Genomic DNA, 20,088 nt, shown 5'->3' on the forward strand with positions numbered 1-20,088 from the left:
AGTGGGAGATAAGAGTTTTTAACCGCTTTACTAACCCATCATTGGCAATCCACATATAAACTTGGAGGTAGTGAAGGATGATGAAACATGAAAGGACTAGGCTAGGCTTTGTTTGAAAAGATGAATATCATATAGAGTTTAATGGGGATTTGGATAATAAATAAGGATATTTATATTTTTTTCTATTTAATTATTTGTATTTGTATCATAGGGCCATTGTAATAGAAAAAATTCAGAAAATATAAATAAAAGATTCGAGGTGTAATGTAATTTATTTAAAAATTGTCATCTTTATAAACAAAATGAGTAAATTACGATGCTAAGAATCTAAGAACATGTTGATTATAATTTTTTTTTTAAAAATTATTGCACTCTTGGCACTATTGATGACAAAAGAATGACATAGTAGGGTGGCTAGGGAAAGGCTTACATAGAAGGGGAAGAAATAGACCCTAATTCAAAAAGTCTAAAAGCATACATTCAAGCTAAAGATCTAACAACGCAACCCTCTGTACACCCTAATATAAAAGCATGCACCAATACTTCAATATAGTGATGAGACTGACTGACTGTCTTTGACTAACAAAAATGTTTATTTTGTATTTACAATACATAAAAGATTACATGTTAATGTTTATTTTGTATTTACAAGGCATAAAAGATTACATGCTAGTGTTGTGAGCATACCTTACATACTTTCCTACAATACATATAGTGATTTTTTTTTTAACCAAACATAGACAAAGAAATTCATTAAGATAAACAAGTCTAGAGAAATCCTCCTAGTAGGAATAGAATACAAAGGATCAAGACCTCGTGGTGGCTGAATCTACTAAACTTTAGAAATACCCAAATAACGAGCACCATATAGTAGTAATATTGGAAAATTCTTCATAACGGAGTATAAGAGTAAGACAAAAAAAAAAAAAAAAACATTTTCCTTGGTTCTATTGGAAAACATCTAATCAACACTGGACCGGAAACCATACTGAAACAGACAAACCAAATTTTCTTGGTTCTACCATTTAAGTGGTTCGAATGATGTTTCGAGCTAGACCGGAAAATGAATGATCCAACTAATATAACTAACTGGGTTCTGCAGGAGAATCGCCGAGACTCTGAAACATATTTACACAAGGCCCCTCTCTCTCCCGTAACCCACAGCCATGTCTGCTGAAAGTACCGGCAAAGTCCAAAGATCTCGGAATGGAGAGATAATAGTGACATTTAAGAATGCGCTTCTGTTGCACTTGATCTGTGGATTAGGGTTAGCAGCGGCGTTTTGGTTTGCCCGCAACGTCTATGCTGTCAATCTCGTTTCTGATCCTTCTCAAACACTCTATCTGACCTGGGTATGAAACTGTCATCACCTTATCAAGCTCACCGTGTTTCAATCTCTTTTTTCCAGAGTTATGAATGTAGAGTTCTTTGATTTTGGATATTTCTGCAGGTTATTGATTGTCCATTTGTTATTATACTTTATAGTCTATTCCGGTGTAATCCTGAGAAATGTTCAGTGAGTTAAACTGATCCCCGTTCTTGGTTTTGTTGATTCTTATTTGCTGTTAGCTTAGTGACTTAACTGGAGTTTAATAATGTTCTAACAGTTTCTCAAGGCGGTTGTGCGAGGTTTATTGGGGCTTCCTGCTGGTGGGTTGCTAACTACCTTCTTGGTTTTACTTGACTGTCGGTCTAATCTTGGTTCCAAACATCCGAGTTTCAAGGCTATGTTTGTTTGATACTTTGTATTTGACAAGATGCCATGAAATATTGTATATTTCTTGCCATGCCAAAATAAAATTATCTAATCGGCATTTTTCTTCATCTGGCTTTCTTGTTAACAAATTTTGGGCAGGGTCTTACCTGGTTGAAGACACACATGCAATGTGAAGACCCTTAGGGCTTGAGAATGCGAATCAAATATGTAAGTTTTAGGTAAAAAACCATCTGAGATTGATACGGTAGGGATCTCATCAGGTTTTTTAATGAGAACACACTCCAAAAGCTGAGGACTGTAATGGATGTCGTTGGAGATAGCTGTACACTCAGGAGGGAATTAGAGAACAGACCTAAAAAAGAGAGAGCTACACATACACACATAGAACCATCTGCTCATCTCCCTGGAGGCTGGAGCAGTGAATCCATATTGTAACATATTCAGGGAGAACAGTGAATCCTTATTGTAACATATTCGATAAGTGCTTAATATATAAATCTATATATTCCTATCCCTTTCAATATGTGATGAGAAATGCATGATTTCCATGTGTGTTGCACTTCAGTGATATTACCATAATGTAAGTGTTTCTGCTTCTTAGGGGCTCTTCTGAATGCATTTGGAGCTATTGTTTTGGGTGCACCTGTTGGAAGTCAGTAAGTGACGTTACTTGCACTCAAGCACCACCATGAGGGGATTAGCTGGGATTACTGGTGCATGCAAATCCATGTGATCTTGAATGGCTTTATTTCTTTTTACTGTATTTATGTATGAATGACTGTACATATTCCACTTTGGATGCAGGTACATGAAGAGGACCATTAATTGGTCCTTATTAATGTCCTTGTTCACTGTGAGTGTCAGATCCTTTTCCCTTACAATTTTCTGTACAAAATCCTTGCAACATTTATGACTGAGAATTGTTTCAAAGAGCCTCAAAGGTACCCTCAAACTTTTTCTTAATGTGTTTACCCCCAAAAAAATAAAAAATAAAAAAAATCTTAATGTCATTTGCTCATGTTGCCAAATCTTGGAAATTCTCTGGGTAGTGGTCATGATCTTGTTATGTTGGATCAACCAGATTTAAAAGAACATAATAGCCTTATATTTAAGCTTTTGCTAGCACTTCTGATGTTCATGGTACCAGCCTTCTCCTTTTTAAATTCCAAGGTTGAGCAAGTCACAGCAACTTCGCTTGGTGAAATGGCACTGATGCTAGGTGATTGAGAACATGATTAGAACCTTAAAGATTGCTACTTTTTCAATTTGAGTTATTTCATGATTCTCTTGCTTCTTTGTTTATAAGTGCTTATCTACCACCATACTTGCAATTATGTAACGTTTATCCATGAGGAAATTTGCTGACTTGAGTTCCTGTTTTGTGTTAAGCTCCAATGCAATCACTTTCCTCTTTGTGGGGGGGGGGGGGCGAGGGGTTAGTGAATTAAATAATGAATTGTTTTAGGGTGGTTCTTGCAGTTTGTACCAGCGGCTTCTGTTTTTGGTTCATCAGGGAAGGATTGGCAACGGTTATTTGCATATTCCAAGTAAGTGTCCCCCCCCCCCCAAAAAAAAAAAAAAAAAATTGTTTCTGGTCATCCATCTCGAGGAGCTAAGCAAAAAATGGCAATTTTCTGAGTCATATGCTAGATGTGAACTATTTTATTGGTACTTGTATATTCCTAGTCAGATATTGTTTGTTGGGATTTTTTATTGACACTTCCCAAGGTGTCAAATAATTTGTAACCTTACTTTTGTACCCTTTTAGTGCAATACACAGTTTTTTCTTCTAATGTAGGTGGTAGTGTCATTTCATATGCTTGAAAATTTGAAAACCCTTTTATCCCCCTACATGAGATGGGGTTACTTTGTAAGTATGACAAGGGGGTAATTAGGGGAAGCTATCAAGTTCTCAATACCCTTTTATTATATTATTTGTTGTTAGGCCAACTGGTGTTATTGATTATATGATCTGTATTCCCGCACATGGCACTGCTGTTGGAGCTTGGCTTGGGGCTTGGCCTATGCCCCTTGATTGGGAAAGACCATGGCAGGTAATTTTGTGTTCTTATTAGTTTTAGATACTCATATTTTCTTATTGGTTCTATTTATAGGATACTCCTTTAGCTAGGTTTTGTAGTTCATTATTTCTGCTCCATTTAACACTAGCAGTCATTTTCAACTCATTGTTTATTGTGATTGTAATCCTGATGTTGTTAAAAGTAAAGAAATAGAAAATATACTCTCCGTTCCCAAAGTCTGGGAGATGAATTTTCATCTTTGGTAGCATTATACTCAGTAATTAGTGCTCAACAGTACAACCTCCTAAGGCCTTCCCTTTACTAGCCAGGCCACATTTCATGTTATCTGATAATTCCTTCAGTGTTAAGAATATTTTTCTCTTGCTTTCATTTCCGTTTTTAGCTTAAATCACTATTCCTTTTTGGCATTGGGCATATAGATGGTTTTCCTTTTACTGTTATGTACTTTTGGTGTTTCTCTGTTTATGGCCATTGCTGACAACTTAAGTCAATATTTTGTTTCTATCTAAAAAATAAATAAATGTCAATGTTTTGGTACAGTTCTTTGCAAGCAGCACCAAGGTTTACCAACTCAAAAGCATTGCTCTTGCCATTATGTATGACTGTACGTTTTGGGCTGCCATAATGCTCCCTTCCCCACAATAACAAACAGTGTTATCCCAACTAAATGGGTCTTTGCAAAGACTAAATGAAAAGATAAAAGATAAAAAAAAGTAAGAGGAGGGCACAACAACTATGGCAACCTCACAGAAGTCTGACTTTAATGGGTTGATTACATGGTTGCCCTCGGATCAGCTCTATTCAAAGTCATACTTAAGTCTAGGCCTAAGCTCTCTTGTCTCTCCCAACCATAGTTCATTGGGTCGGCGACATATCCCGCCACCAACGAAGCGCCAGCGCGGGGGCGACACGACCCCCCAGCGACACGACATTACCAAATGTCGGCGACAACCCGTGCGGCGATATGTCGCCGAAAGCGAATATCGCCGAAAAATCGGCGAATGTCGCCACGCCAATATAGCAGCATTCGTTGTTTCGCCGATTTTCGTCGCTTTGCCAAAGTGATGTAGGGCCTCAAAGCCCGGGGCGCTGCCCCCACACCCCCGCCGGGGCGGCCTCCCCGGACCCCCCCGCCACCGGGAGCGGGACCCCGATCCGTCGGCAACAATATGTGAAGCATGAGCCATACTCAACATAGTTGTATAATGAATTGTAAACTTTAGTACATCTCTTTACTACTTGTGTATTTGTGTTCTCTTTGTATATTTACATTAGTTTATATGAATTTTCCAAACTTCCAGTTTTGCCCGCATATAGTTGGACATGTGTCAATTATAAACTTTAGGTTAGGTGATGTTTTAGGTCAAAATAACACCCCCAATGTGTTTATTGGCCTCAAATAGGTACACGCAAATTTCAGTCAAAATGACCCCAAATACCCTCAAACAGGGGTTCGATTTTCATCGAACCCTTACCAAAGTCGAGCGACTTTTGGCGACATGTCGCCGTGTCGCCGTGTCGCCAGAGTCCGACACGGCGACACGAGTCGACATGTCGAACCTTGCTCCCAACTACTACTCCTGGACTCTGCTTGTGCAGAAGCCCTTGGACCGGGTTTGCCCCTTTTAGTCTGAATAAATTAACTCCTCTATCTTGATGCATCGCAAGGCCTGTGCTGAATATGGCTTGCCTTCTCAGATGACTTGTAGAGATTATCATGTATCGGCACAACCCCCAAGGCCCCAAGTCTGTTCTAATTTAGGTTGTCCTTTACCTTCTCCTTCCTAGTTTTGTTGCACATCCATCTCAACAGTCATTTTTGCGGCACCTCATTTATCTAAATGTGCGGCCCAACATTCTTTCCTGTATAACATAGCCTATTGTACAACTGTCCAATAGAATTTTGCTCTCAACAGATCTGTTGATTCACACGACACTGCTGGCACACATCTCTATTTCATCCATCCCACTTTTATTCTCTGTGATACAGTATCCTCTCTGTCACTTTCTTTGCTTATGATTGACTCCTGATATCTGAATTGACATTGAGGCAGAAATCCAATATCAGAGCAGGAACCAAGAGCAGAAGAAGCAAAGTAATTGCAGACATTCACTTGGAAGCCAACTTGTTTTCAGTACATAGGCCTAGGGTGTATGCCAATCCATGCCAGTGTTAATTTATAACTATTATTCAGAGAATTAATTTTATTCAAATAGTGCTAAGTGGCACAGACATAATTTAAGGCCATCTCACTGAAAAGGATTATACGTAAGCTGATGCTTGCCTGAGATGCTGAGCAACTAACAGTTCGATACATTTCTTCAACAAGTAAACCGAGCAAGTATCCTCCTCTGAGTACCAAGAATGATCTGCATTTTAATGGATTATAAGCAAATTGATGCTGTTGATGTGCTGGGATGCCAAATTTCAGTTAAAGTTCCAGGGAGTACAATACTAAGGAATTCTGGGTAGACTTATGAACACCCACTGCTTTTTCATGGAAAGTTTTTTTCTTATTATATGTGGGAAGAGAAGGGGGGGGGGGGGGGGAACAGGTTCTGCAATAAGTTTAAATCTAGGGATGCATGTTGTAGACTCAGCAGTTGACTTGTCTTTCAAATCAAACCTCTAGCTGAGTTTGTTTACCCCAAAAACTTAGAGTTTTACATGTGTTGATATGGTCAGTAGGAATCAAGAAGACTATGATGTTAGAGATCCAGCAGGTCAAATATGATGATAAAGTTATCCAGTATTCAAAGACAGGCTTTACAAGGTTAGGAACCTTTTTTTTTTTTTTGGATGAATAATTAATCAATTAAAAGACGAGAACAAATACAAGGAAAGATCCACGGGCAAAGGATCAAGGGGGAGCATGGATTTGGGAGTTGAGGCCCTAGGCAACAACAATGAGTCTGTTCCTTGGGGAGTCAACAACCGGGGGGGAGGGAAAAGCATAAATTTTAGAGGATACATCAAAATAAATAGCATTCCAAATAGCATCAATGGATCGGGATTTAGAAGTCTAGCACCGAAGGTTTCGCTCCCACCACAGATGGTGGACTGAAGCCCCAAAAACAAGCCTGCCTATTCGGTCACAGATAGAGGTACCCGAGAAGTTACTCAAAACCCAAGACCAGTCCCTAATAAACCCAAATGATCGACGACAGCGGGGCCAAATGAAGTTAAGGGCTTTTCTCCAAAGAGCACTGGAGAAAGGGCAAGAAAAAAACAAATGTTCGATGTCCTCAGAGCTATTCCAGCAAAGAATGCAATTTAGGTTCACAGGGATGTGGCGGGAAGCAAGGAATGATTGGGTTGGTAAGGCAGTGTTTAGGGCTCTCCAAAGGGTCAGGAACCTTAATGTAACTAATTTCAAATTTTTGTTGCCAAAAAGTAAAACTGATGTACATTTTAACTTCTGATGAATAAAGACTGCCCTTGTCGGCTCTCATTTCAGCTTTTGATTCTTTTTTTATTATAATGATTCAATTTGAAACGGAGGTTGGACTATTCATGGCTAGTGTAAACTCAGCTTTTTTCACTTGATCCTATGTTGTGGAAACTCAAACCCCCTAAAAAGAATATGTTATAAAATCGACTAAAGCTTTGAGCTTTTTGGCCCCAACTTACATTTCCTATCCATGTTGATATATCCCCAGTTTTTCAACATTGACAACGCTAAGTTGCTGGTTGCAATATTTCCAAAACTAAACATTGTTGTTGTAATTTTCAGGAATGGCCAGTCTGTGTCGCCTATGGAGCATTGGCTGGTTATTTGGCTGGAATGCTGGTGTCTCTGGGGTTCATGATAGTATCTGGTGGTAGACAGCAGCAGCATGTCAAAGGAGACTAACTTCTAGATTACTGGTAGAAAGCATAAATTCATGTTGTGGAAGATCTAAAGGCATAGATAGAAAGCATCATGATTGAGAAAAATGTGGAGATGTCATATCTTCATAATGTTTCTTTCTCTGGACAGATCCCACCGTCTTCTCATTGTTATGTTTTCTGTTCTCTACCTCCTCCATCCCTTGTCTTCCTCTCGAGCTTTTATGTTTCCCTCATATGTTTCAAGTTTCAACCACATATTAGCATCCCTTGCAAGGTTTTATCATTGATAGCTTTTATGTTTCCCTCAGATCATTGACAGTTGAATCAAGAGAAAGCATCCTCACACTACCTATCAAGAAATCTTTTCTAAGATTTCTTACATCACTACATGGAGGATTCTCAGTATATCCCGACTGTTGGATGGACGGCTGTGCTCAGGATTGGAATCAGATCCTCTTCAGCTCGCATCCTTGCGCCTGGGTGCCCACCTGTGTAATGGAGGCAAGAAGATCTGGATCCTCCAAGGTTAGCCATCTGCTAAGTCTTTGATCTAGAAATTTATTAACCATTAACCAAGAATGTGTCCATGTTTCTTCCTTAATTAGTTGTACGAAAAAGCTAGAAATAAGAACCAGCAGTTGGGGATTATGCGAAAAAACACCAAATTACGATACAGGAAATTTGGTGTAATCAAAAGGCAGTGCTGAACCAATTAAAGACTCCTTATTCTGCTTGGCAGATACATTTAACACCTTTTTTCTTTAAGACCTTATTGAACTACCCTAGATCATCTTTTGGTAATTTTAAATCCCTAGCACTACAGGAATGGTTTAGTAAGTTAGCTATGTTGGCCATAACGGACAGCAGGAAATGTAACCAATATGAATTCCTATCTTAATTTAAAGTTTTTTACTATAAAAAAAAAAAGAAAAGAACCAGCAGTTGGTGAAGCATTGCCTGATAAGCCACATGCTCACCAGGAGATCCCAAGTTTGAGGGATCCAAGTTGGTGTGTTTTAATGGTGCCATTAACTTGGAATTGTGATACCAAACTCTACACCAATTAGCCCATAAAGGAAATATAATGAGGAAGGTCCCATCCATTTTAAGTGTGTACAGATCAAGCTATTGATGATATCAAGGGAAGAAATGAACAAGGCTAATGAATATCTTTATGGCAACAACCTATTGTAGATCTTGCCATTTGAGTGGGGGTATTGCCTTGGAACAAATTGGTGATCTTTTCTGGCATTCAAACTGGAAATCAGATCAAAGCCTCGGTGAACCACAGGCTTCTTGAAGTTCACGGGGTAGACTTGAATGTGCACATTAAATGCGTAGCACCTATTACCAATGGTCAAGATCGAAATCTTGACCGGGATTTTGATCTCGCACATCCGCTCGCAAGTGGTTGAAAGCAAGACGGACCGTTGATCAAAATCTCTGTTGGTAGCACAGTGTTGCACATTTAATGCGCAACATTGAAGTTGAACCTGAAGTTCACAACTCTAGCAATGCCACGCGTGGGATGCAACTTTTGATGAAAAAAAACTTAAGGTTTCAAATCCTTTGTGTCCAAGCGTGTGGCACATCCAATGCTTCTAGTACGTTCGATTGTTAGATGATGTCATGTTTTTTCTTTAATTGCAATCGTCGATTTAAGCAAATGCTCATACTGATAACTTAAATTATGATTTTTTTTTTTTTTGGTTCAATAATTTAGGGGATACGTAGTGTTTCTCTTGCGGCCCCATTAAGCAATATTAGGACTTTTGAGTGAACTACAATTACCAGAAGTCAGTAGTGACCTCTTGCCGGATTTTTATTTGCGGCAGCAGCCGCCTGCTGCTGCCGACGCTCCTGATGGAGCCACGTAAGCAAAGTGTAATCCTACGGTTAAGAATTATATGTTGATTTTTTATTTTTACATGTAAGGGTTAAAATTTTATTAATTTACAAATTTACACCCCTCATTTGCCCGACTCGATTTCTTTCTTTCTTCTTCTTTTGCAGTTCCGTCGCTGGACTCAAGCCCACCTACACATCACCTTCCACTCTTTACAAGATAAACCTCCTAGTTCTGTTTTTTTTTTTATTTTATTATTTTTTTTTATTTTTTATTTTTTTTTTAATCGAAAATGAGGAATCCATTGATGGGTAAACAATTCCCGATTGATTGGAAAAAGAAGTCTGATCTGACTAGAGAAAAAATTAAAATTTTTGCCGGCCGTGATAAGGCTGTTGGTAGAAGCAGAAGAGGGTTCTTGATCTCCACTGCTCAACCTCCTTTCTCTAATGAAACCCAAACCTAATAGGATTTTTAGGTGTGAAGAGAAGACATTGAGTCCCTCTGCAATAGAGATCGAAATGTAAGGTTCAATCACTGAAAATGATGAAGTCAAAGCAGAGGAACCCAGAAATGTGGCGGAGAAAGAAACAATTTGGTAATTTTCATTGAGCATGAGAGTGGACGTAGACGCATGAGCCACTGGTAAATGAAGATTGAGGGGGGCCCGACAGCCCCCGGGGGGGGCGGCCCCCCCCCCCCCGCCGCCCCGCCCCCCCCCCCCCCCCCCCCCCCCGGGGGGCCCCCCCCCCCCCCGGTGGCCGAACCATAGCTCCGGTTGATCCACCGCGATTTACCGAACAAAAAGGGCAAGACGAAGAAGAAAGAAAGAAATCAAGTCGGACAAAAGAAGGGTATAAATTTGTAAATTAATAAAAATTGGGATAATTACTATTGCCCCCGGACCTTGTTTTTATTACTAATGTATCCCCGTATTTTGCAAAATTACTAATCTAACCTTTAACTTTGTCTAGAATTACATAGAGCCCCACATGTCCGTGAGTCGATGATGTGGCATCTCCATATTTTTTAGAAATTCCAAAATACCCTTTACTTTCTCTTTACTTATTTACCTCAACGTATCCCTTATTAATTGTAGAGAAAAATAATCGGATAATCGCTTTCCTCTAAAAAATCACCAAACTAGTATATTGAATAAATAATAGACGAGGGGGGGATGGATCAACTCAAATTTGGACCGTCTCGGTAACCAAGATTTTGTGGTTTGGTTTGGGCTTGTTCTAGACTCTCATGGGGAGGTGGCGTCCATAGCCTCTAGGGGCGAACCAAATCTCGGTTGATCCACAATTCACAAAAAAAGGGGAAAACCAAATTTTAATCAAAATAAAGAAAAGGGCAAAGACGAAGAAGAAAGAAAGAAATCAAGTCGGACAAAAGAGGGGTATAAATTTGTAAATTAATAAAAATTTCACCTTTAAATGTAAAAGTTAAAAATCAACATATGATTCTTAACCGTAAGATTACATTTTGTTTACGTGGCTCCATCAGGAGTGTCAGCAGCAGCCTCCTGCCGCAAATAAAAATCCCCTCTTATCTAGGCCAAAATGCATACAATTATCTAATGTAAAAAACGAAAAAGCAAGAGGATATTCGAATCCAGGGCTATCAAACAACTTCAAAAGTGAACTTGAGACCAATAAACCACCGCCTAATGGTAAATTATTGATTTTTTTTTTTGGTAACTAATTATTGATTTCATTATATGCACCATTTGACTGCTTGAAAATAATAAATTGATGGGCCATCCATCTAATGGCCGATATATTAGACGAACTACACCGTTGGATGCGGAGGTTCTGAATACAAAAATTAAAAGGATATCTGAAAGAGGGAAGAATATTCTCCTTGATAACGGCTGTAAGGACTCTTCAAGACTAGAGAGTTGACTTGGGAATGAAAAGTCTGGCGTAGGAGGGAGAGAAACTGGATGAAAAGATAGGAAAGTGATGGAATTTTTCCAAGAAACAATAATTTTATCAATTTTTTTTTTTTTAAATCCAACCATTATCTTTTCAACAGGAACAAGGCATGGTAGAAAGGAAACACACAGCCCAAGAAAAGTTGTGGGTCCCACTCGCGGATGTCCGTACGAAGACTCATCCCCTAACCCCCAAATCTAGCCGTCCAATTATAATGAGACATCATCGACGGAAACACACGCCACTACGCGGAGCTTATCAGCTGGTGGAGCTGCTCTGAAAGCTGCAAGCCCACCTGCGACCGAAGAGGATAATAAGGAGATAAACAAACGGAGAAAGTAAGAAACTTAATTCTCAAGGCCAACAATTATAACGTGTCTTTCTCTTTCTTTCACCAACCGTTCTACTTATTGGGAATATTTCTCTTTTAGTCTCTGCAATTGGAAAATAGTGATACCTTAATGTGAAGAAGCTTTGATTTTTTGATGGAGCTGTCGAATCCAGAACAAATTTCAGAAGGGGGAATGGATGGGTTCTCCTCCATTACACCTACCCGTATTTTCTGGAATTCTCGGAAACGATCAGGTAATTTCAGATCTTTCTGTGTCACGAATTTTAGTTTCTTTGTTTTTCATTTCTGTGAGGGTGGAGTTGAGGGAGCTGAAATTCGTACTGGTTTCCCAGAGATCTTTAGTTCGGTAGTGAAATTTGCGTGTTTTAGGTCATACCCATATTCCAATTTCTTTAGAATTGAAGTAATTTGCTATAAATTTCTACCTGTTTTCCGGTTGGTAATGTCAAGGCCCTTGTAAATTTTGTTACTTCCTTCTACCTTCAAACAGAGTTTTGCAGTTGAAATTCGTCGTGACTCAGAGACAGTTGGGCTCATATCCCTCTCTCCCCACTCTCTCTCTTACTCTGTGTGGGAAATCTTACAACGGAAATGTATCAAAATTCGATGAACACGGTATATCTTCCTTCTAATATGGCATGACAAGCTTTTTGATAGGTAAGTAACTGGGAATTGGTGCCTGTAAGGAATGAAGATCTCCCGAAGTCTGTGATCTCTTGAGTTTGATTCAGTTAATATGGGGATCGTTACTAACAGAGGTCGGATTTATTGGTTTTATGCTATTTTACTGACTAAAACAAGGGCCTCTTTGGCAGCTAATCGTCAGAATTTGGACAAGGCAACCACAGAAGGAACATCCATTGAACCTGAGGAACCTGTGGTGACCGAGAGCGCCCAGGATTCAGTGACAACCCCAGTGGCTCTTTCTGAACGTCGAAAGGCTCTGTTTGAACCTCTGGAACCCGTAAACAACCTCCATGGTTTGCGACAATCAGCTGAAGTCCTACTTCCTCCACCAGATTTTGACACTGCAAGCTATCCCAAAGGTTGGTTGATTGGAAAGAAGCGCAAGCTTGTAAATGTGGATGTTGTGGAAAGCATGCGTCGGATTGCAGTTCAAGAAATGAACAGAAAGGTCTTTACATTCCAACTCAATTAAGCCCTTCTTGCCTTTGTTATGGTTCCAATTTTATCGTAGTGAATCATGGCTTGGCAACTTTGGTTCTTGGGTTGCAGGACCGAGAAATTGATGGGTTGAATGAACAGTTAGATGAGGATGCTCGATGCCTAGAACATCTTCAGCTTCAACTACTTGAAGAGCGCCGGAAACGGGCTGATGTAGAGAGGGAAAACGCGATTCTGCAGAACGAGGTCTCGATGTTGATGAACATGTTGCAGGAGAACGAGGGAATGGATGCAGAAGGTACAGAAGTCTCTTAGTTTAGTTGATTAGATTTGTAGTTTCAATGCTTTTATAAAAATTGTGTTTAAAGCTAGTGGTTGAGATAGTAATTCATTGTTGTATATACAAATACTACCCCATTATATAATTTGTTGTTTGAGATTGAACTGTTTCCTACATATGAATAGTTTTTGAGAAACTTGTGTGGATGGATGCAATATTGTGAATGCAAAAGCCATAGTTCCATTTAATTTTTAATGTTCGATTGCTGAGTTCTTTGTTATATTTAGATGTTCATTTGAGCTAAAAGATCACCTTGTAAATTTTGAAACAAAATGTAATTAGATAACAGAAATAAAAATGCTGCTACCTGGTCGCAAGGCCTGCATGGCTATGAACCTAGATGCATACGTGTGTGAGAATCTGATGCACAGCCCTGATGAAAATCCTCCACGGTGATGCTTTTGTGTGGGTTCTCGAGGGCGTAGTCAGGTGAATCAGAATTGTATCAGGTGAATGGCCACATTCAAATGGAAAATTGCACCAACAAATTCTATTTCTAGTTATGTTGCAGAGCATCTTTTGAATCTTCAGGTCTCATGTTTCCCCTCTTCTAGGCAGAAGACCGATGAGCTTTGCCTCTAGTAGTAGATCCAAATCCATCAAATAAAACCTTCAAAGAATCAAACTATGGAGGTTTTTGGTTTTTGCTTCCCTCCCGTTTCCACCTTTGGGGTTTCAGCTATTCTGGCAGATTACGATCAAATGTAGTTAACGGGGCTAAGTGAACCAAATCCATCGCTAAATGCTTAACTTGAACCTCGCTTAGAGTTCATTCACTTGACTACTTGAAACTTACACAAAATACTAATTTATTATAGAAGGATAACTGGCATATCCAACAAGCACTGAATTACAGAACTTAGCGCTCAGTCGTCTAAATAGGATTTTTACCAGGAATCCATCAAAGGCTGAAAAACACATCTTTAATTACATTTTGTACATGGCACGGGAACTGGAGCATTGTCACAGTAGAGCAGGATTATCTGGCTTGATTCTCACCATCTTCCGATATGTTGAACAAGAAATGTGGCACAGATGCAACACGCGGGAGATTAAGTAGCATATCACCAAAAGAGTCTTTCCTTGACATAGCTGGAGTTTGCTTATGGCTGGATTCCCCGTCAAGTGGTTGATCAGCAAGGGCCTTGATCTCTTGCTTCGATTCATAGATGGAGTTGGCTAAACCATCCTTGCTCTCACCAACCACATCAAGGTCAGCTTCACTGTTAAGCTGCAAGTTTTGAACTGTAGGAGGATCCATCTGTAGAAGACAACACAGGGAATTGACTCGAGACATTACGGACTTCTCATCGGAGCCAGAGGTTGAAGTAAGTTGAGAATCACTGAGCAAGTACTGGGCAATCTCCTCCAGCATGTTGTCGTTTTGTAAACCTTTATCAGAGAAAAGAGGATTGCCAGAATTCATCTGCTCTGATAAACAATGTCCAATGTGGTTCACAATATCACTCATAGACATGGAGGGGTGGAGTCCAGGAACTTTCACTTGGTCCCACTGGTCAAGCCCTTTTGATTCCTCAGCTTCGCTGCTTCCAGTTTCTTCAATAGTTCGGATATCCATTATCAGATACAAATGATAAAATAGGCTCAGCAAGGTTTAGACGAGAATTCATTTCTACCAACCAACAAATACAAACACAAAACATAAAACAAACTAATAGGTGCAATTGGGCAAATGTTAACCAAGCCCACCCACAGAATTTAAGATAATTCATTTACACAAATTCCACTGAAGAACATTATATCATTAAACTAGTTGGAAAAACTGGATGCACAAGTGTCATGATCAGTGGGAGAAGCAATCCAATTGATCATGATCATTGCCACAGTTTCAAAGTGATTCTGAGAATATAGCTTGCAAAGTTAATGTACGACAGATGCATACAAAGTCAGAGAAATGCTAGTGAAGACATGAAAATATTCCATACTTCTAAACTTTTCAGATCTTTCAACCTAAGCCATTTCCCTGCTCCAATTATGTGGGTATTACTGGTAGTTCATGCAATGTGTTCCTTTGCAATAATTCAAAATTTGGAAATTAAAACTTCCACACCAGTCCGCTAATTCCCCGAAACCACATGAGAAAATGACATGTTAATAATAGTTCACAAAGACTAGTTAACTGAAAAGATCAGATCATGTCAACTAAAAAAGTTATATTTCATCCCAAAACAAAGTTAAAGTAGATGTTTCAGGATAAAATTATTTACTCCAACTTAAAATCCAAAAACGGGTAATTTTTAATTTTGGATTCATCGATAACAAAAATTGCTTACTCTTAGTTTTGGTTTTCTAGTAAATTTCTTTGATAATGTATTTACTTTTCAATTAGATACAATACATAGCTCCAAATAAAAGCGTATTTTAATGGCATATTGCATATATACTTAGTGAATGAGGTAAAACATTTCTCTCTGGTAAGATAGAAAACTAAGTCACCGATTATACATCAAAATTTCCAAGACAAGCCAAAAAATTGTTTGATGAACTCCCAAATTGTCTGAGCGTCCAAGGCTTTCTATTTCTAAGAAAATCAGTCCTGTTCATCATAACTTTGTAAAGAATGTCTATCATGTACATTGTAAAAATAAACGGCAGATTCAAAACATATACCTGAGCTAGGGGAAGGAACTTCAAGAGGCACATGATCTGGTGATGGTGGTCTTCCGACAGGATCGAGAAATTGACCTTTTGATGTAGATGATTGGGTAGCAGATGGCAATGCTTCATCCCGGACCCCAGGAATGCAGGCTACATATTCACCATCTAGCGGATCAAAAACTTGGCATTTGGACTCATTTACGTCCTCAAAATCAGAACCTCTGGATTCAAAGTATGGAGACTCTAACACTGTTTCTGGCTGTTGGCTCAGCATGTTTAGACGAGGATCACACTGGATAAGCTTTTCATAATGCTTGCTCAGTAAACCTTGTGGGCATTGCAGAAAATGTCGTCTGTAGACATAGGAAGATGATCAAGATTCATGTTCAACAGCCAACACGTGGAACCCACTAAATGATAGATGCATATGTAAGACATAGTGTGTAAGCTCATGGCAACTAACCTAACAACCTCGTACTGGGATACCCACCTTCAAGTGCTAAGATACAATTCCATCTAGGAGTGCAGTTCCCACAGTACACCCCACTTCAATACATAGTGAGACCTATGATGACAATGCAAAGATGGATTGTGTAACCCATATATGCCCATTCACATGCAATAGCTTCCCAACAAATTTACCAGGTAACATTTTGGAAAAAAGAAGAGTTCTCACTCAAATATAATTGACAAAAACAGAGGAATGATCATCTTGTTGACGAGGAGGCATATGTGAAGAGGCAGATGTTAAATTTAACAAATCAAGGATTACGAAATGACATATAAATAGAAGGCTAGTGAAGAAAAATTACTGAACCAACAGAAACAGAGAAAAAGAGCATCTTGTTTCGAAAAACTAACCAATGCATGAATAATGATTTGGAAGTCAGTGATAAACCGCCAAAGATAGGATCAGCCCTGCAAGGATTGGCCAATCCTAACAAACCATCACAAACACCAACATACAGAAAAAATTGTGAAGGTGTTAAACAGGTGCTGCCTTAGCCTGCGTTGTTATCTCATATTATATGAAACTGATTCTAACTCTTAACCCTCTAATTGCTTTTCAGATTTTATATGCTCATCTTTATAGCTAATGCTTTGTTTATTATCTGTTGGCAATTATACACTCATGTTGTAGGCATGGTACAAATTGATCCATAGTGACAATAGATCAGACCAGTGCTTATGTTCACCTCTTTAAAGTTGGAATCAAATAGAGAAAAAATAGTAACCTCTTTCCCTTCAGCTACCTGTTTATGCTTGCCTCTCCGCCAGTGAAATCAGAAGTTGCCTGCCATAGGGTGTGCTTCCTAGGCTGCGGATTGGTCTCCTTAAAGAAAAGAGGTTGTCTAGCCAGCTATATCACAAAATCACATGTTTGTTCAGACAGAAATAACAACAAATCCAATTAATGCAATAATGTCTCATGTACAAAGGCAAAAAATTACCACTATATCTAAGGTCCCAGGAGCGTTATCCGCGCAGTTTGCTTTGATAGCCATAATATCTGACCACTGAATTTCTATCTTACTCTTTAGGCCACCTTCAAGAACCTCCCAGACTAGCTTATGCTTCGCAAAGTAACATTTTGCAACGAGATCACCTTCGTATTTTGATTTACACTGTCACCCCCCAAAATTTTCAATTAATTGCACATTAGAGGCAAAGCACAGATAAGTTAAATAATAAATACTAATCAGTTGATACCTCCCAAGTTCCAATTCTTAGAAGCGAAACAGGAAAATTGGAAGCCTTGAGCTTATCAGTATTTCCAGGAGCACTGGCACATTTACCATCCTTTTTCCCTACGTCAAGACTCCCATTGCTTAGAGTTGAAGCATTCCCTTGGGAGAGCCTCATTTGAATTAAATCCAAAAAGGAGGGGCTCTTCTTCAATCTCAGACCCAATGGACTAGGCTCATCAAGTGGATTATACTGTGAAGGCGGAATAGGAGATACGCCACTTCCAGAGTTCCACTGCTGCAGTAATCAAACATCATAAATATTAAAAAAAAAAACACACACACACAAAATAAGCATCAATAAGCAACTCGTCAGCGGGAAAATAGGGAACCCAAATCAGAGATGAACTAAAATAATCTCATAAGACAGAAACCCTGAAGTTGTTTTACTGATATAGACAGGGCTACTTAAATCAATCAAAAACTCATTACAGAAAATCCAAATCAGAGTGAAAGTCGGACCTGTTGAGGAAGAGAGGAGAGCTTGGCTCGCTTTTTGACAGAGCCGTGCTCTTCATCCGACTGGTCTTCGATCTCCAACTTAACCGGAAACTTGTTCCGACACTGCGACTCGGATTCCGGTGGCAGATCACCGGAATTCATCAACTGAACCATCAAAATCCGAACCAAATCTCGGAAACACTAACTCGAAGCAGAGAAGCAACACCAGATCAAAATGAAACCACCTATACAGAGTGCTCGTCAATTCCAGGTGCAAAAAAAACCCTACTTCTGCGGATCCCGAAACGAACTTCTCGGTTCTGTGACAAACTTTCCCGCCGTTTGATCCACTAATGGGGACTCTGAAAACCCTAGCAAAACTCTCGCTTTCACACGCGAAACCTTAGAAACCTTAACGGACGCCACGGTGGACTTGACGGCAAACGTGGACTGTGAAGTACTTGTTCGTGACTACAAACGGAGTCTGCTAATTGTAACCTCGACTTCAAAGCACCGGATCGCAATTTAGAAAGTTTATTTTCGCAATTTAGATGAAAACTGTAACATTCCCCATCTTTTATTATTTAAAAAAAAAATGAAATCACTTTTTATATATAAGAAATTTGGACTTGGACAAAGAAATGAACCTGATAAAATTCCAAGCATATACCGCAAGGGTTGAACCCACAACCTTTTTACTAAGAATTGAGCTTCTCAAACATTCTACTAAGCTTCCGTTTGTATAACTTCAATATTGTTTTATATATGTTGGCGTTGCCTAGTAAAAGTGGCGCCACAGGCATGATGACATGTGTAACTAGTGGATAAAAATGGAGCCCATTGTTCCTTGCTTGTCTATGCAGTGTTTAGCTAAGTTTAAAGAGAATTGTTTGTGATTGGCTAAATTATTCCTGTCATTGTTGTTAAGTGATAGATTTGGATGAATGGATTTTAATTTGACTTCTCATTTCGTTGTTTTTCGGTAAAAGGTTACCCTATGTATAAAAGTGTCATTGTACCAAAAGCGGGGATTTTTAATTTGTCATAAATGCTATTAGAGCTGATAGAAGAGATCAGCGGAGACAACTAGATGTTGAACTCTTCCGTGTGGATGTTCGATTATAATCTTTTATTGGTTCCATATGTAGCTCACACTCTAATGAGTCCAGATCACCTCCTGTCAAGAGGGCTCCCTTATGTTTATAGACCACAGATTTTGTGTGGGGCCCACAAAAAATCTTATCTTTGAATTATTTATTAGTTTTAAATGTGGACCCCACACAATGTGTGGTAAAAAGTATTTGGATGGTGCTCCCTCATTGGGGAGGTGATCCAAATTTGATGCTAACGCAAGTTATAATGGCCACATTCCTCGTAAAAAAGAAGGCAACCGATCTAAAGGTTTAATTGAATATAAAATAATATCACAATTCTCTCCTGATGATATAGTCGAGTATATATAAGTTGGCCCAGATGGACCTCAAATCGAAAAAGAAAAAGAATATCACATTTATCTACCTTCGTGGATAATACGAAACCTAAGATTTTAAGAAACCTTAACCCAACTAGACCCTAGTTTTTTTTTTTTTTTTTTGGCAATAACTAGACCCTAGTTAAAGCAATCACTTTCAATTTTGTACTGAATATGATGAAGGAATCCGAATCCTCTAGATAAAGGTCTTTCGTCCCTTCACACTTTTTCATCGTAAGTAAGAGGGGAGCTCATTTCTAATGAAGAAAATATATAAAAAATAAATAAATAAATAAATAAATAAAAAGAAAAAGAAGGGAGACCATAGTAAATATCACCACTAATTCATCTTATCAAAATTTAAAAGTATACCCATGGTCCGACATGTAGGTCCGTGTCGCAGTGTTGGACCATGGTGACTCGGGCGACATGTCGCCAGATGTCAGCGGACTTTTACATGTCGCCTTGTTTCGAAGGGTATTTTAGGTCATTTTGACATGAAATTTGACGTGTAGCCTAATTTGAGGCCAATAAACACATTGGGAGTGTTATTTTGACCTAAAACATCACATAATATAAAGTGTATAATTAGCACATCTCCGGCTATATGCGGGCAAA

General features: G+C 39.0%; 3 protein-coding genes across 4 annotated transcripts; 2 read left to right on the forward strand and 1 right to left on the reverse strand.

The window, feature by feature from the left end:
• Positions 1-1,133: 1,133 nt before the first annotated feature.
• Positions 1,134-8,878, forward strand: LOC149021819 (uncharacterized). The gene is made up of 8 exons (XM_089149997.1): positions 1,134-1,352; positions 1,451-1,516; positions 1,608-1,650; positions 2,319-2,373; positions 2,522-2,570; positions 3,197-3,264; positions 3,663-3,771; positions 7,494-8,878. The coding sequence occupies exons 1-8, from the start codon at positions 1,167-1,169 to the stop codon at positions 7,611-7,613; spliced, it is 696 nt and encodes a 231-aa protein (XP_089006123.1). The 5' UTR covers positions 1,134-1,166; the 3' UTR covers positions 7,614-8,878.
• A 2,731-nt stretch (positions 8,879-11,609) lies between these two features.
• Positions 11,610-13,352, forward strand: LOC149021820 (Snf1 kinase interactor-like protein). The gene is made up of 4 exons (XM_089150000.1): positions 11,610-11,715; positions 11,809-11,962; positions 12,545-12,864; positions 12,966-13,352. The coding sequence occupies exons 2-4, from the start codon at positions 11,863-11,865 to the stop codon at positions 13,167-13,169; spliced, it is 624 nt and encodes a 207-aa protein (XP_089006126.1). The 5' UTR covers positions 11,610-11,715; positions 11,809-11,862; the 3' UTR covers positions 13,170-13,352.
• Positions 13,353-13,950: 598 nt separating this feature from the next.
• On the reverse strand, positions 13,951-18,535 carry LOC149021821 (uncharacterized). Of its 2 annotated transcripts, none has more exons than XM_089149999.1 (6): positions 18,021-18,535; positions 17,524-17,793; positions 17,265-17,438; positions 17,067-17,173; positions 15,826-16,166; positions 13,951-14,751 (listed from the first exon to the last, which is right to left on the reverse strand). In XM_089149999.1, the coding sequence occupies exons 1-6, from the start codon at positions 18,171-18,173 to the stop codon at positions 14,174-14,176; spliced, it is 1,623 nt and encodes a 540-aa protein (XP_089006125.1). In that variant the 5' UTR covers positions 18,174-18,535; the 3' UTR covers positions 13,951-14,173. The 2 variants fall into 2 exon arrangements, with proteins under 2 accessions (XP_089006125.1, XP_089006124.1); XM_089149998.1 differs by having other exon boundaries at positions 13,953-14,751; positions 17,524-17,796; positions 18,021-18,534.
• Positions 18,536-20,088: the final 1,553 nt, after the last annotated feature.

Source organism: Hakea prostrata, chromosome 3, assembly GCF_041222555.1.
Source record: "Hakea prostrata isolate BN-2017 chromosome 3, UWA_Hpros_2, whole genome shotgun sequence".
Lineage (NCBI taxonomy): Eukaryota > Viridiplantae > Streptophyta > Magnoliopsida > Proteales > Proteaceae > Hakea > Hakea prostrata.